Genomic DNA, 18,541 nt, shown 5'->3' on the forward strand with positions numbered 1-18,541 from the left:
TAATCTGTAATGGTGAAAATTTACATTATTCGTTTGATGCATTTTCATAGTTGTCCTACTTTGGTATACATTCATTTCCGGAGTCTGCATCTATATAAAGCTCATTTACTTTTACACATCCTTTAAATGCCTTAGTTGATAGGCATGCCTACTATCAAAGACATACTTAATGTTTTTGTGCAGGGCTAGCCATGACTGATAACATTTATGCCATTATTGTTTTTATTTCCCTTGCTATTGTGACTTTATATCTTATATTTTTTATTTCTTTCCCTGCTATTTCGACTGTATGACCTCAAATTTCTTTCTCAAAACAGGTCTGGAAATGGGCTACCTTCCATAGTTATTATGCTTTGTCACCACACTTGCTATTTCACCATTTCAGATTGGTGGCAACGATGCTTGCTTCAACACACAGTGATAGGCAGGATTGATTGCATATTAATGTCCTGTGAATGCAGAGGAAATGACCAAAGACAGGCAGAACTATAGCATACCAGCAGGTTAGCCAAGGCTAGCCCCCATAACGGTACTTCTGAGTAACCAAACATGCATTTATCTTGACACGGCTGTCCTCCTACCTGTCCAGCAGATGTCACTCTCTCTTCATGATCTCCCCCCTCTACTTTGCTGTATGGTTACACCTGTGTTGATTGTCCATTGTGTTCACCTGTACCCGGTTAGCTGTGTGTAAGCCCCTGCCCTCTTTATAGGTGAGTGTCTGATCTGTTGATTACACTGTTACTAAGCCTAAACTCTAGTGTCTGTAGCCATTCCTGACGCGTCTCTACCTTGTGTGCACACAAACGCCAAAGCAGTGATGGATAATATTGCTTGTTTCTGCCTTGAACAGAGATGAGTGTTCTGTGTTCTTATAGCAGGAATTATTTTTTACTATAAATAAATATAAATAAATAAATGTTCACACAAGACTAGGAGAGCAGATATGGTCACTCGGAAGTACCATTACCAGTGGTGGAAAGTAACAAAGTACATTTACTGGACTTAAGTATATTTTTGAGGTATGTGTACTGTACTTATTTCCAATTTCCAAAACTGTTACTTCTAATCCATACATCTCCATAGTATACAGTTATTTGTATTTCCAGTTCCAGAAGTTACTTTGTAGATTGTGATTATTATTGCAAAACATACATTAACTATACTTCAGCCCTATACATTTCGGTCATTTGAAAATATCCGATCTACAAGCTCACAATGTGTTGCGACGCAACACATTGTGAGCTTGTAGATTTTTCAAAATTTTCAAAAGACTTAAAACGGGACATTCTGCACAATGAGTGTTTTACTTTTGGTACTTTAAGTACATTTTGATGCCAATACTTTTGTACTTTTACTCAAGTACATTTTGAATTACGGACTTCTACTATTTCTGCATTGCAGTATTGATACTTTCACTTAAAAAGTAAAACACTTACTTTACGTACCTTTTCCACCACTGACCATTACAGGGCTCAGACATGGTTTGCCATGCCATGTCATACTGTAGCTAAAATGGTGGCTCTGTGCCAGCAGATCTTTTAAATGTTGGGCATCTCATCGTGATGTTAGGGAGGACATTATTACATCATTACTGCCAGTGCATTCTAGAGTTAAAAAGCTGTACTTACTCACTCACTCACTCTATCTATGGCTCTGGCTGTTTGTCATACTGTAAGTCATCACCATAATTATTGCTATCATTCATCACTCCCCCGCCACCATGAGCGTTAATTACCCCGCCTCCACCCACGCATCATTAAAAACTAGCTGCCTGCTTATTCCGGAAGGTTTCGAAGAACGCCAGCATTCCTTTTCTCGCGTTGTTGTTGCTGCTGCCGCCGCTGGCACCGCTGCCCTTTGCAACTCTCGTGGTTGCCGTGGCAGCCCCGTTGCCGTGGTAATGGCTGGTGGTCGGGAAGGCATCCATGGAATTAGCCCGTTTGACCTTAGATGGGGCCACGCGCCACGTCTTGGACCTCGGAGGAGGGGTCTGAGCCACTAGACACTTCTGGTATTGGACCTGAAGGAAAATAATAATTATGTTATTGTTGTTATTATTATTATTAAAAATTCAGCTATATATTGTATATGTCTGGTTATGTCTGAACCTCATATGCCCAAAACTGTTACTTTTCACAAAGTTAAAATGGGGAGATAAAAGCAATATATAGCATATACGTTTTCCAGAAAAGCATAGGATTTAGAAGACATTTGTAGACTCGGCCTCTGCAGGTCTCAATGGGTTTAAACCAAGTGACAGTGACAGCGCTCACCATGCATGCAGCCTGGACTGCCTCTGAGATCAGCCCAGCGTCGGGTTCACACCAGAACACGTGGCTCTCAAAGCGCTGAGTCCCTCCATCTACAATCACCGCAAAGGTGCGACAATCGTGGCCGACACCCAGAAAGGTCAAAAAACGAACCTGACACTCCCAAAATGGCTCCTCTCTTTCCTGATAAAGACAAATGGATACATAATCAGGTCAACAAAGCACTGATTATAGGGTTTAAGTGGTTAACCCTTAATGCAGTGTTTTTCAAACTTTCTGTGCCCAAGGCTCGCCAAAGTTATGTTTATGTTTATGTTTATTGAAGGATCCCCATTAGAGACACATGACTGAGCCTCTAGTCTTCCTGGGGTCCTGAGTTCTCTCACGTGTTTTATTATTTTTGTTGTTTTGTATGTACTAATGTCAGATAAAGATTGACAAGCTCATATTACGTTGCATTTGGATGCTTTATGAGCTTATAGATCTGTTGTCTATTTTTTAAATCTTTTTGGAAATTTGTAAAAATATATATATATAATAAACATTTTCACTTATAATGACATGCCCAAACCAGAAAGTAGTTCCAATATAGTTTATATATTATATATATATATATATATATATATATTCACTGTCTCAGTTCATTCTGTCTCTTCACAATGTACTGATAGGCCTGCCCTATAGTAAATTACAATTTATTACTTTTTGTATAGTTGTATATATAATGTGTGGTTTTCACAAAATCTCAAGGCACACCTGGACTTGTCTCATCAAGGCAGTGTGCCTCGATGACAATCCGGAAAAGAATCCATGTCACTCATTTTAGATTCTTGCATTGGTTAATGAAAAATAGCAGATATACAAGCTCACAGTGCATGCTATTTTTGAAAAGTGTGAGAACTACTGATTTAGAAGGTATTTGTACAATCAACCTCAGGTTTTATTGGGTTAAGAAGTGGTGAATGACAATACCTCTCCTTTCCAAAGTGACAAGACCTTGTCAGTGACTTGAATGACTATTGGTTCCCAGTCATCTCTGTCTGTGGCATTCATGATGCTTTCAATGGCTCTGTTCAGTACTTCCATGCCTACAGCACACACACGCACGCACGCACGCACGCACGCACGCACGCACGCACGCACGCATACAAAGACAGTGGACATTGAAGCGATTCAAGAGTGTTATGACCATCTCTCCATAACAAAAAATTACACCATTCCTTATAGTTTCTTGCTTTGTGTGTAAGGTTTGCAGAGCATGGCTTCACCAGGACTTAAATTCCCTATTGATCAGAGTCCTCCAGGAGTCTATACTAGGCCCCCTCCTTTCCCCCCCAGAAACAGATGAAGGGCTTAATAAGCTTTTTCAACGGATGACTAACCATGGTGAAAATACACTGAACTCATTGTACTTGTACATGAGAATGAATGGCTTGGACATAGTTTGCACTATTGATTGCTTATGTGAAGCATCAGTACAGTGCGTACAGGTATGTGGAGGCTGGGTGTCTTACCCATTGCCCTGGACACTGGCAGGTTCCCAATGTACTGGACCTCAAACTTCTGAACTCTCTGCCTGACGGCCTCCAGGAAATCCACTGCCATGGAGAACAACATGCACAACATGCACAACACACAGCATGTGAAAAGCAAAATCACCTCCAAAGTAGCTCGTCCATGAAGGCAACACAGTATTCAACCATTGCTAACACCTAACAACAACACCTAAGTGTTATGATATCCCTTTAAATGTCCTTTCTAGTTTTGATTTTCCATACTACTACTAAATGGACTGCTAAAGTGGACCAATGTTGACCAAAATAGACTAATTCAAATTCAACTACTAAATGAGATTACTTCTAACTAAGAGTAGAAGACATATTGAAGTAAACGTCTACAGTATTACATTATTACCTTGCCTTGGGAGATCTTCTGGTGAAATACTTTCCATTGTCAGAGACCGTGCTAGTGATCGATTCGTGGATGCTTTTTCTGACAGGATCTGGAAGATCAGATCAGATCAGATCAGACAGACAGACAGACAGACAGACAGACAGACAGACAGACAGACAGACAGACAGACAGAGTCAGTTGGAGAGTGAGACAGTCAGGCTAATTTTATTTATTTGTAAAATGCACACAATATCCTTCAGGATGTGATGTTTGAGGTGCAAAAAGACAAGACATGACGTAAATAGTACATGCTCCTTCTGATATCGGAACATCTTCCGGTTCAGACATCTGGAGATGCACAGGTTCTGAGAAACAATTCTGAAAAAGCCCATCAGAATTTCGGAATGCCGGTCGGAAGGTGTATGTACTGGGCTTTGGTTCCCCCCACCCCCCCTAGTAAATGGAACTCACAGAGGAGCTTCACCAGAGCTATAGATGGTCATGTCATGTAATGTCATGCGATGTGATTTGACTTACGGGCAACTCAGCCGTAACTGTTGTGTCATTGCCATTTGAGTTTCCCGGCTGGTGTGGGAGGTCAAGTTGCCAACCTTCTGTTCTTATCACATCTCTGTGTTTAACCTCTAGGCAACTGCCAGTCCTGTGACGGCTAAACAAGCTTAAACAACAAGATCCAAACATGACATACAAACCTTGGAGCACATTTCATGTAGCGCCATGGCGATGGCTTTGGCCGGAGCGTCGCATCGAAATACATGACACTTTAGCATACAGGTGTCTTTGTCACTGGCCACAAATGCAAAGTCCCTGGATAGAACACAAAACACACGGTTGGCATCAGGCAGAACATGATGAGAACATATTCTATTCTTTGATGAGACCAAATCCCAAACTATTAATTCAATAGCTGCTTGTAACTACATACTGTACCAGCTTGCTACAAAATAATCCTGTTTGTACTACGGTGCTGCAGCATCCGAAAGAGGATATTATTATTATTTTCACCTCTATATTTGTCGCAGAATTGAGCACTAATTGATAAGCACTAATAGCTTTGAAATCTGCTATGTTCACCATATCTGCTGTTGCTCTATAGGGTTCATGTGTTGAAGGAAATGGATTAGTGTGGTCAAATCAAAGTCCACATTTATGCCCATATGGTCTTGGATGCACATTAATGATAAAACTCCAAAAAGCCATTATGCAAACTTCCCCTAATAGTCTGCATTGCTGCAGACCTGCTGCATTGATGCAACCTTAGCTTGAGGCAATAGCACTCAATCCAGTGTAATCTTACAGGAATCTGGCGAGAAGTAATTTACATGCAAGTAATGTAGCTCACATGGTGAATGTGATTGATAGCACTGTGTCTGTGTGTGTAGTTGTTTGTCCTACTGTATAACTGCATGATGAGTATTTCCATATATCTTTGATCTGATCTTATCCAACAGCATTACTATTTTGCGTAGGACAGGGAGTGAACGACAATAACTATATGGATGGACTATAATCCCTTTATCTTTATGATCGATAGCAACAGCTGCTGTGAGTTAATGTGATGTCACAAAGTGCAGGCTTGTTCCTCATATTTATTATATATCGAGCCCTCTTCACTCATGCACTTACTCTGAACACACACGTTCATAAAGGCCTGTAAGGGTTCAGTGCTCAGGGTGTAACGTGGACATTGAGACATTGAGATTGGGCTTGTAAGTACCTCAAGCCCCCACTTAATGACATCCCCTAAAGGCAGCACGCACGCACGCACGCACGCACGCACGCACACACGCACGCACATCTCTCCTTGCAGCGTTGCAACCTAAACTGCTGATGAACTAGAAAAGGAACCCCCTGCTGCATTATTCAGAAGAGAGAGAGGGGGGATCACAGAACTTTACAGTATAGATAGCCTGGCAGTGAACACAAAATATCGCTTCGCACAAGACAAAGTATTTAGTGCTTGCTTCTCTGTCTATATTTCCCCCAATAATTGAATGCCACAGACGAAAAACAGTCTAAGTCCACACTATTTATCCATAATGTATAAATGATAGATAAGGGGTCAGGACAACGAGGCCTTTTCGTGGAGGGGTGACTAAAGATGTGTGTCGACTACCTTTTTTCACTGACAAAAACTAAATAAAAGTAAAACTAAATAACAACTAAGCTACGATAACTAAAACTAAGACTAAATATATTGACAATTTCATCAACAAATGTTAGGGAGGGACTAGTAGATCTAGTAGATTTAGTCAACTAAAGCCTTATGATAATTAGTCAACTAAAACTAGACTAACAACACTAAAACATTTCTGATGACTAAAATATGACCAAAACTAAATACATTGTCATTAATAAGACTATGACTAAACTAAATAAAAATGTGCTGTCAAAATCAACACTGGTCTTCAATAACATCCACTTTAGCACAGACGAGTGGCAAAATGCCAGCCTCAGTGCTGCATTTGACATAGCTGACCACAACGTTACTAGACAGCTAGACAGATTGAACAATTGGGTGGGACTTTCTGGCACACCTATGTAGCAGTGACATCATCCTTTTTTCTTTTCTTTAAAAAATAAATATATTATTATTAAAAATGACACGCAGTGTTCCACAAGGATCCATTCTGGGGCCTCTACTGTTCAATATCTACACGCTCCCACTGGCTCAGCTCACTACACACCAACAACAACAACATATGTTACCATAGTTAAGTAGATGACACACAAATGTACATACTGTAGAAAAGAATACCAGCACTCACGTCGTTAAGGATATAAGCTTTATTTTGTTTCCCCCCAGCAGCAAACAACAGTGTGGCCGTTTTGGCCCGAGAGCCTTCCTCAGCGTGAATCTGAGGATTCACGCTGTCTGTATCTTCCAGAACCGTGCACCCGTGACATTATGACGTGGAATTACTCTACCGAGTGCTTGCTTTTGCTTTCTTCTTCACACAAATGTACATAACCATATCACCATACTACTGTATGGTCCAATGCACTGACTACATGCATTGAACAAATCAACAATTGGACGTGTTATCATTTTCAGAACTGAAGCAATTTTCTTTTTTTCTTTAATTTCTTTTTCTTTTTTTTAGGTAGGTAATGAAGACTAAAAGATTACCATGCCGTTCCTAGCTTCAATCAGTAATGTATGTTAAAAACCACAAGCCAATCCAAAAACCTTGGTGTAGTCATGGACTCCGATCATCGCCTTAAAAACATAGAACGGATTAAAGGACTTATTCTCAACAGGATCTAGAAAAACTTGTCCATGGATTAATCTTCAGTAGACATGACTACTGTAATGGTGTCTTTATATACAGTATATCTATACATTCATCTTCAGTATAGCCTAACTACTGTAATGGTGTCTTTATTTATATCTATACATTCATCATCTTCAGTATAGCCTAACTACTGTAATGGTGTCTTTACAGGTCTCCTTAAAAATATTGATCAGATGACTGCAGTTGATTCCGAATGCTGCTGCCCGAGTCCTTACTAATCAATAAGGAAAGTGGACTATATAAATCTCTTCCCTTGCTTTATACACTTGCTCTCTGTATGCCAAAGAATTTATTTCAAAATCCAATTGCTTGGGGCCAAAATACATTTCAGATTTTGTGTGACATCATAATACCCAGGCCTCAAGTCATCTGGGTTAGGTCTGCTTTATGTCCCTAGAATCAGACAAATGTGGAGAAGCAACGGTCAGTTTTTAATACACCACATATATCTGTCACAGACTCCCAGAAAACTGCAGGTCTGCTGCAACTCTCTCAGTTCCTTTAAATCACAGCTAAAAACATTTCTGTTTGCCGCTGACTTTTATTGTTTTATTATTCAACCTTGCAGTTTATTATCTAAACTGCAAGGTTGTGCAGACAGACAGACAGACAGACAGACAGACAGACAGACAGACAGACAGACAGACAGACAGACAGACAGACAGACAACTTAATGCACATTGCAAATGTGCCTATTCTCTGAGACTGCAGTTGTTGAAATGTGGACTTGATTGATCACAACTGTCTGTGTTACAATGCAGATCGTCTACCCTGTATTTACTACTGTACATATTACAACATTAAGTGTTGTAATATGGTTCAGACCATGGACAGAGCTCGGCACTACTCAGCACCAGGGACAGCTCCACTCTGCTGCAACCTAGCATGGACTCGAAAAAAGCCACTTCCACTGCAAATTAAATCGACTGTTTATTGAGTGAGTGTGCGATTAGGAGGGTCAAATCTTAAAGCAGTCATTATTCAGTAAGTAATTCAAGTCTAACAGCAGGAGGCGTCCAAGTCAAGTCACATGTCCTGATTTTCACAACTTAAGTCTGACTTGGGTCATTAAAACAGAACATATGCACCAACCCCAGAAACCGTGGTATTATTTTAGATCAGTCTATGCTTTTAGATAAACATGTTAATTCTGTATCCCGCACTTGCTTTTATCACCTTCGTAACATCAGTTGTTTCACACCTGGAGTTAGAAACTATTATCCACGCATAGATCAGTCTATGCTTTTAGATAAACATGTTAATTCTGTATCCCGCACTTGCTTTTATCACATTCGTAATTGCAACTGGTTCAGAATACAGCTGCTAGGTTGCTGACCAGGTCCAGGAGATCCTGTCATATAACACCCGTCCTTGCCTCCCTACACTGGCTCCCAGTTAATTACAGAATACATTTTAAGATTCTAGTTATTTCACACCGAGCCCTCCATGGCCATGCACCTCCTTATCTGTCTGACCTGCTCCAACCGTATGTGCCCAGAAGGTCACTGAGATCCGTATCCCAGGCTTTGTTGGTTGTTCCTCAGACAAAATTTATAATTTCACTCTATGTTAACATAAATGTAAATGTACTGTGACCACAACAACAACAACAACAAATGCCTGCTAAATGCCAACAACTACACTGCCCCTCATACTCCACAGCTGAAATGAAAATGCATGCAAAAATGCATGCAAAAATACATGCGTGATTTGACTTGGCCTGGCATTAGTGAGAATGAATATAAAGTGAAATACAATCTACCGTATGTTGGTGATCTTTTTGTGTGGCGCATCACACATGGTGGCCAGTGAGACATCAAACAAACGACATGCGGTCTGTTTGACATTCCCGTAACGTCAGAACACAGGTACCCAAGCAGCAGTGTCAAAGGTCTTCATACCACCAAAATTTTAAGTGTTTACTTTTAAAGGGATATTTCACTTTCAAACAATGTTGGGGTCATTTTATCGTCTACTCAGGCTTTTGTGAACATCCTGGACAGTTTTTAAGTTGGTCGATTCAGTGTTTAGATATTTGGGTAACACTTGCAGATAAGGGTCATGAAATAATGATTAACTCATGATTAACTAATACATTAGTTAAGCATTAGTTAATCATTATTTCATCATGAATTAATGATGACTTCATCATGAATTAACTGTAGTTAGTTAATCATGATTCATGGCATTCATGATTTCATTTATAGATCAGATTTTTTCGCCCAAATCTATGCCCACGATGAGTGCTCAAAGGCGGGTAGGTTTAGTCAGCAGACGGTCTCTCTGGAGGTCCTTCCTGGTTGTCCCCAAGGGTATTTTTTCTCAATTCTATGCCCACGATGAGTGCTCAAAGGTGGGTAGGGGTCCCTGGTGTTTTATGGGTCATTTTTGGACTCGCCCATTTTGCCCAAATCTATACCCAGGATGAGTGCTCATAGACGGGTAGGGTTAGTGAGCAGACTCGGCCTCTCTGGAGGTAATTTTTCTCAATTCTATGCCCACGATGAGTACTCAAAAGTGGGTAGGGGTCTGTCCGAAGCTCTCCCTGCATGGTGCTTTATGGATCATTTTTGGACTCACCCATTTTGCCCAAATCTATACCCAGGATGAGTGCTCAAAGGTGGGTCCCCCTACCCACCTAAACCACCTGGTGTTTTATGGATCATTTTTGGACTCACCCATTTTGCCCAAATCTATACCCAGGATGAGTGCTCATAGACGGGTAGGGTTAGTGAGCAGACTCTGCCTCTCTGGAGGTAATTTTTCTCAATTCTATGCCCACGATGAGTGCTCAAAAGTGGGTAGGGGTCTGTCCGAAGCTCTCCCTGCATGGTGCTTTATGGATCATTTTTGGACTCCCCCATTTTGCCCAAATCTATACCCAGGATGAGTGCTCAAAGGTGGGTACCCCTACCCACCTAAACCACCTGGTGTTTTATGGATCATTTTTGGACTCCCCCATTTTGCCCAAATCTATACCCAGGATGAGTGCTCATAGACGGGTAGGGTTAGTGAGCAGACTCGGTCTCTCTGGAGGTAATTTTTCTCAATTCTATGCCCACGATGAGTGCTCAAAGGTGGGTAGGGGTCTGTCCGGAGCTCTCCCTGGTGCTTTATGGATCATTTTTGGACTCCCCCATTTTGCCCAAATCTATACCCAGGATGAGTGCTCATATGTGGGTAGCGGTTAGTGAGCAGACTCTGTCTCTCTGGAGGTATTCTTTCTCAATTCTATGCCCACGATGAGTGCTCAAATGTGGGTAGGGGTCTCTCCGGAGCTCTCCCTGGTGCTTTATGGATAATTTTGGACTCCCCTCTTCAGAGGTCTCCCTGGTAGTTTATGGGTCATTTCTGGACATTATCATCATCATGAACTAGCTGTAGTTAATAGTTAGTTAATGGTTATTTGTACCCCAAAGTAAAGTGACAACATTTTCATCATGAACTAGCTGTAGTTAATAGTTAGTTAATGGATATTTGTACCCCAAAGTAAAGTGACAACATTTTCATCATTAACTAATCATGAACTAGCTGTAGTTAAGGTTATTTGTACCCCAAAGTAAAGTGACAACATTCTCATCATGAACTAACTGTAGTTAATAGTTAGTTAATGGATATTTGCACCCCAAAGTAAAGTGACAACATTTTCATCATGAACTAGCTGTAGTTAATAGTTAGTTAATGGATATTTGTTCCCCAAAGTAAAGTGACAACATTTTCATCATTAACTAATCATGAACTAGCTGTAGTTAAGGTTATTTGTACCCCAAAGTAAAGTGACAACATTTTCATCATGAACTAATCATGAACTAGCTGTAGTTAATGGATATTTGCACCCCAAAGTAAAGTGACAACATTTTCCTCATGAACTAGCTGTAGTTAATAGTTAGTTAATGGATATTTGTACCCCAAAGTAAAGTGACAACATTTTCATCATGAACTAGCTGTAGTTAATAGTTAGTTAATGGATATTTGTACCCCAAAGTAAAGTGACAATATTTTCATCATTAACTAATCATGAACTAGCTGTAGTTAAGGTTATTTGTACCCCAAAGTAAAGTGACAACATTTTCATCATGAACTAATCATGAACTAGCTGTAGTTAATGGATATTTGCACCCCAAAGTAAAGTGACAACATTTTCATCATGAACTAGCATAGTTAATAGTTAGTTAATGGATATTTGTACCCCAAAGTAAAGTGACAACATTTCCATCATGAACTAGCTTTAGTTAATAGTTAGTTAATGGATATTTGTACCCCAAAGTAAAGTGACAACATTTTCATCATGAACTAATCATGAACTCTTGATTAACTAATCATGAAGTAATCATGAACTGGAAATTTGGACACAAAGTCACATCAATATAAATAATAGTGAAATGCAATACTAACAATACAATACAATCTGAATCCAAAATTACAATTACAAGCCACCTTCAATATTGCCATTTTTTATTTACAGCCACACCCTCCCCCCACACAGAAAACTAAAAACAAAATGTGATGTATATCAATAACAAAGTGTTAAATGGCCACTTATTACCAAATAGACAGCAGTAATATGAAAAATAACAAACAAAAAGAAAAGCCGGCAAAAATATGAAAACCCTTAGTTCCGTTGTCATTGGGGCTCTTTCATCTGAATTGTGACATTGTTCGATTGGTCTTTTTCCTACCACACAAACCGTGAGGGAGGGGAATCAATGTTGCACCATCAGTGTCCAGACTTGGATCCGTTAGCTTGCCATCCAATATGCACTGGGAATTTATCTGGGGAATTGTTGGGTATGGAGAATGTGGAGCCTCACATGGACCTGGGCTCCTCAGTGGATGGGAAGGGAAGCGCTGTCCTCTTCTCCATGTGCTCCAGGGGATGAAGATGGGGATCACCCAATCTAAAAAGAAACTGACCTATGGTAGATCGGACAAGATCCAATAGCATGTTATTCACACACTCTGTGTAAAATGTTTTTAAATCCCCATGAATTAGTAAAAATTAACACCTTTTTAACTTGCATTAATTAGCTTAATCATTTTCTTTTTATAGTAATCATTTCAAATACATTGAAAACCATTCAAAATAATTCAAAGTACTTATTTTCTTTTACAATGTTTCAAATATTCACTATATTCAATGAACTGTTCCTTTTCCACAAAAATACTATGAAATGCTCCTTTAAGTATCACAATGCAATGAGTTAAATTGCATAAAGTGCACATTCAATCGCTTTACAGGGTGTTTTGTGCAGTAACTGAGGTATTCATGACTCAAATGTGCTTAGTATCTCTCCCTGGCTAGCATCAGGTGAGAGATGCACTAAAAATGTACATTCAATCACCATAACCCAAAATACTCATGTACAGGAATAAGTGTTTCAAAATGTAAAACACCATTTAAGATAATCATCTTTGTTCTACATTGTCTCACTCACCACTGATCAATGAATGAATGGGCTCAGACTGCAATGTCACCTGTACTACTGGCTGCTCAGTGATTTGCAATACTCGCTCTCACACTGCTCTGCAAAGTTCAAAATGACACAATATACAAATCAGGAGTTGTCTAACAACATTAAGAATGTGGATGATTTGAATTGGAAGATTATTTTTTAGTCTTACCAAGTGGATTGCAAAGATTGTTCCTCTGTTTACAATAACACATGAAGAACCAGCCATGTGTTCAATTGAACAGGAAAGGGGAGTTTTCCTGCTTAAATACTGACAGGAAGTGGAATCACTGGTAGGCTGGACATAAACGCTTACAGGCTCACTGATTGGCCACTTAGGTTAGCAATCACAGAGCCAGGTAATTTTAACCCTTTGCAAAAACGTGTTAGACATCCTGTTTGTTTGTTTGTTTGTTTTCCCTTTCATGTATATAGCTTCTTGGCATTTTAATCAGACTTGTAGAGCAACATTTTAGATATATTGTATATAACTTAAATGCATTCATTCACTGTAAAAAGAAATCACTGAAATGAACGTATGTATCCTATTAACTATTTTTTAATTCAGCCTACCCAGGCTTGAAAGCAGGCAGCCAATTTACAAGTGTTAAAAACGATCTAAAATGCTTTTGAAATAACACACATTTAAGTTCTAAAATGTTGCTCCACAAGTCTGTTTAAAATACAAAACAAGCTATTTACATGAAAGAGAAAAAATGCAAAACAAACAGGGTGTCTAACAGGTTTTAAAGGATTAAAATTACCTGGCTCTGTGATTGCCAGTGGCCAATCAGTGAGCCTGTAAGCTTTTGTGTCCAGCCTACCAGTGATTCTACTTCCTGTTAGTATTTAAGCAGGAAAACGTCCTTTTCCTGTTCAATTGAACACATGGCTGGTTCTTCATGTGCTGTTGTAAACAAACACAGAGAGACAATCTTTTGCAATCTGCCTGGTAAGACTAAAACATAATCTTCCAATTCAAATCATTCACATTCTTAATGTTGTTAGGCAACTCCTGATTTGTGTATTGTGTCATTTTGAACTTTGCAGAGCAGTGTGAGAGTGTTGCAAATCACTGAGCAGCCAGGTGACATTGCAGTCTCAGCATTCATGAAGTGGTGAGTGAGACAATGTAGAACAAAGATGGTTATCTTAAATGGTGTTTAGCCACAATACATCCTGCCAATGATTTATTGTTACATTTAAGTATTTAAGTTCATGTTACATTTTGAAAGACAGTTTGTTACTGAAGGAATACAATATGCATGTACATGAGAATTGTGGGTTATAGTGACTGAAGGTACATTTTAAGGGTACATACTAAGCACATTTGCGTCATAAATACCTCCTAGTTACTGCACAAAACACCCTGTAAACCTTTTGAATGTGCACTTTATGCAATTTAACTCATTACATTGTGATACTTAAAGGAGCATTTCATACTATTTTTATTTTTGTGGAAAAGGAACAGTTCATTGAATATTAAACATTGTAAAAGAAAATAAGTGTTTTGAATTATTTTGAATGGTTTTCAATGTATTTTAAATACATGATTACTATAAAAAGAACATGATTAAGCTAATTAATGCAAGTTAAAAAGGTGTTAATTTATGCTAATTCATGGGGTTTTGGATCTTGTCTGATCTATCATAGGTCAGGTTTTTTAGATCCCATCCTCATCCCTTGGAGCATCTCACGTGGAGAAGAGGACAGTGCTTCCCTTCCCATCCATCGAGGAGCCAAGGTGCATGTGAGGCTCCACTGTCTCCATACCCAACGATTCCCCAGATAGATTCCCAGTGCATACTGGGTGGCGAGATCCATGGTTTGTGTGGTAGGACAAAGACCAATCGAACACTGTCACAGTTCAGATAAAAGAGCCCCAACGAGAACAAAAACAAACTTTGGGAACTAAGGGTTTTCATATTTTTTCCGGCTTTTCTTTTTGTTTGTTATTTTTCATATTACTGTTGTAGTCCTTTTTCTATGTCTATTTGGTAATAATAAGTGGCCATGTAACAATTACTATTCATTGTTGACTGTGTTATATTTATAAGAGCCAGGTCATTTCAAACCATATTGGATAAGCAATGATCTTAACAAGTACTTTAGTTTTATAGTTGAGAGGAAAAATTGTGCTGCTGATTTGGATAAGCACTGTTGTTGGCTTTGTTAAAGGCCTTGCCTTGGCGGGCAGCAGGTGGGCCAGATGTGTGGATGCCAGTCCATTGGCGTCTGCGCCAGGGCTGTATCTAGCTCACCCGCTGTTGGCCCGGGTGGCTGGTGTCGGCCTGCCCCTCGGCCTGTGTCCTCTGCCTACTTCCTTGCTTTTGTTTTGTTGTTCTTTTGTATTTTACATTTGTATTTTGTATAATACTTTATTTATTTTGTGGTATATTTTTGTTTGTGTTTGTGTTAAGTGTTTTTAGTTTCTGTGTGGGGGGAGAGTGTGTGTGTGTGTGTGTGTGTGTGGGGGGGGGGGGGGGGGGGGGGTTTCTGTAAATAAAAAAATGGCAAAAATTGGCAATATTGAAGGTGGCTTGTAATTGTACATTTGGATTCAGATTGTAATGTATTGTTAGTATTGTATTGTTTTGCATTCACTATTATTTATATTGATGTGACTTTGTGTGCATATATCCAGTTCATGATGAATTCATGATTAGTTAATCATGAGTTCATGATTAGTTCATGATGAAAATGTTGTCACTTTACTTTGGGGTGCAAATAGCCATTAACTAACTGTTAACTACAGCTAGTTCATGATGAAAATGTTGCCACTTTACTTTGGGGTGCAAATATCAATTAACTAACTATTAACTAATGATAGTTAATCATTAATAGAGTCCAACTCTCTAGTAAGTAAGTACAATGTAATGGTAGTTCATGATGAAAATGTTGCCACTTTACTTTGGGGTGCAAATATCAATTAACTAACTATTAACTAATGATAGTTAATCATTAATAGAGTGCAACTCTCTAGTAAGTAAGTAAAATGTATTGGTAGTTCATGATTATAATGTCCAGAAGTTACCCATAAACTACAAGGGAGACCTCTACAAGGGAGACCTACCCACCTTTGAGCACTCATCGTGGGCATAGAATTGAGGAAAAACTACCTCCAAAGAGACCGAGTCTGCTCACTAGCCCTACCCGTCTATGAGCACTCATCCTGGGTATAGATTTGGGCAAAATGGGTGAGTCCAAAAATGATCCATAAAACACCAGGGACCCCTACCCACCTTTGAGCACTCATCGTGGGCATAGAATTGAGGAAAAACTACCTCCAAAGAGACCGAGTCTGCTCACTAACCCTACCCGTCTATGAGCACTCATCCTGGGTATAGATTTGGGCAAAATGGGTGAGTCCAAAAATGATCCATAAAACACCAGGGACCCCTACCCACCTTTGAGCACTCATCGTGGGCATAGAATTGAGAAAAATTACCTCCAGAGAGACCGAGTCTGCTCACTAACCCTACCCGTCTATGAGCACTCATCCTGGGTATAGATTTGGGCAAAATGGGTGAGTCCAAAAATTATCCATAAAACACCAGGGACCCCTACCCACCTTTGAGCACTCATCGTGGGCATATAATTGAGAAAAATTACCTCCAGAGAGACCGAGTCTGCTCACTAACCCTACCCGTCTATGAGCACTCATCCTGGGTATAGATTTGGGCAAAATGGGGGGGTCCAAAAATGATCCATAAAGCACCAGGGAGAGCTCCGGACAGACCCCTACCAACCTTTGAGCACCCATCGTGGGCAAAGAATTGAGTAAAATGACCCATGGGTACAACCAGGAATGACCTCCAGAGAGACTGAGAGACCTACCCGCCTATGAGCACTCATCCTGGGCATAGATTTGGGCGGAAAAATTAGATCTATAAATCATCTACAAATCGTGGTTAACTAATGACGATTCATGATGAATCATCAGAATCATCATCATCATGAATCATGATGAATTCATCATGATTCATGATGAATTGTGATGAACTAATGATTAACTAATGCTTAACTAATGTATTAGTTAATCATTAGTTAATCATTAGTTCATGAACCGTATCTGCAAGTGTTACCGATATTGGATATAAATGTTATCAGACACGCGCCCCCCTTCTTATACAAACTCATTGTAACTTCAAACTCCAATTTAACCCATCCTTGGTTCTGGTGACTCTCCTACTATGTGAGGGGGACGTGGTTTTTCCAATTTCATTTTTTTCATTTATTTTTTATATTGGGGGAAAATGAAAAAGAACCAAGGACGGGTGTTTTTCAATTAATCTGTGTGTAAAATGTGTCAGTGTGTACAGTGTGTAGTGGCAGTTTATGGGCGGAAAAATGTGAACGGAGCCATTAATGCCATAATGTGGCTGCCATGTTAGTTCCAGGACCCTGCATCATGGTAATGTCTTAAAGAAATTATATGCCAGCTCCTTAGTATGATGGTAATTTCACAACAATAAAAGTCTTGAAATCAACTGTTCAAGGTCTACAGAGGTGAATGCAACGTGGTGACCATATAGTGCAACATGGACACATTCTGTATAAGGCTCTGGATGTGAAAGAAGAAAAACAAGAGTTTACCTGTCCCTGGGGTGTGGGGAGGGGCATTTCAAACAAAAGAGAAAGTGATACATGTTACTGTCATGCGGCATATTGGGTCAAACACAAACAGTGGTGTCTTTTGATACAGGAAAATGAAAATCGTCATGCAATACCATATATAAACACCCACCCTCACCCCCTTTGTGTTTTGTTGAGTAACAATGTTGTCAGAAGCGCTTAGCTTTGAGAACAAACCTGTGTGTTAAGTGTATAAAGCCTGAGTTATACTTGGTTGCGCACCATGTCACGCACCGAAAATAGCACATACAACAAGCTGGCCTTTTTAGTACAACAGAACAGACAGCCATCAGTTGTGACTATGGATGAGAAGTGGAAGCTGTTACACTATTATGGGATGGTACCGGGGATATTAGTATTTAGTCATACAATATGGCGTCATCCAGTAAGCGCCCCGCTGATTGTTGTCTCTGCCGATTGGCTCACCTGCCATTGTTGCAGCCCACGCCCCAGACTCGGATGTTGATGATTGGCTGACAGTGGAGAAGGGTGTGGTCTAGTGGGTCCATCAGACTGAGAGTGTCCTTCTTCAGAACCAGCATCATATCCTGACCCTGGATGAGCCATAACCAGCTTGGTAAATGACAGTGGTGTAAAGTAACTATAAGTACAGTACATTTACTTAGTTACTTTACGTAACTACACTTTTTAGGTACTTTTAGTATTTCCACATTTTTTATACATTCACTTTTACTCCACTACATCTCAGAGGCAAATATTATACTTTTACTCCACAATAATTTAAAAACTTTAGTTACTTTGTAGATTTTGATTATTATTACAAAACATACATTACCCACTTCAGCCTATACATTTCGGCAGAGAGGGAGAGACACTTGGACAGATAGTGAAGGCCAGTGGTTAGCAAACTTTTCAGGTCAAGACCCAAAAGAGATTATATTAGATGTTTTCCACCCAAACTAGTGAAAATAGACTAGTTACAAGTTTGCAACATAGCGCTTAATTAAATATA

The 18,541-nt window shown here is 39.6% G+C and overlaps 1 protein-coding gene across 1 annotated transcript in view; it reads right to left on the minus strand.

Moving 5' to 3' along the window:
- apbb3 (amyloid beta (A4) precursor protein-binding, family B, member 3) overlaps positions 1-18,541 on the minus strand; it is a gene marked incomplete at both ends in the record, with an annotated part of 46,722 nt that overhangs the window by 13,289 nt on the left and 14,892 nt on the right. Inside the window, 7 exons of the mRNA XM_079508044.1 lie at positions 1,775-2,023; positions 2,277-2,456; positions 3,246-3,361; positions 3,788-3,871; positions 4,188-4,275; positions 4,880-4,994; positions 17,995-18,122. Of these exons, the coding sequence (XP_079364170.1) occupies positions 1,775-2,023; positions 2,277-2,456; positions 3,246-3,361; positions 3,788-3,871; positions 4,188-4,275; positions 4,880-4,994; positions 17,995-18,122 (960 nt within the window). The remainder of the gene's footprint in view (positions 1-1,774; positions 2,024-2,276; positions 2,457-3,245; positions 3,362-3,787; positions 3,872-4,187; positions 4,276-4,879; positions 4,995-17,994; positions 18,123-18,541) is intronic.

This window comes from Electrona antarctica (genome assembly GCF_951216825.1).
Source record: "Electrona antarctica genome assembly, chromosome: 8".
In the NCBI taxonomy this organism is placed as follows: domain Eukaryota; kingdom Metazoa; phylum Chordata; class Actinopteri; order Myctophiformes; family Myctophidae; genus Electrona; species Electrona antarctica.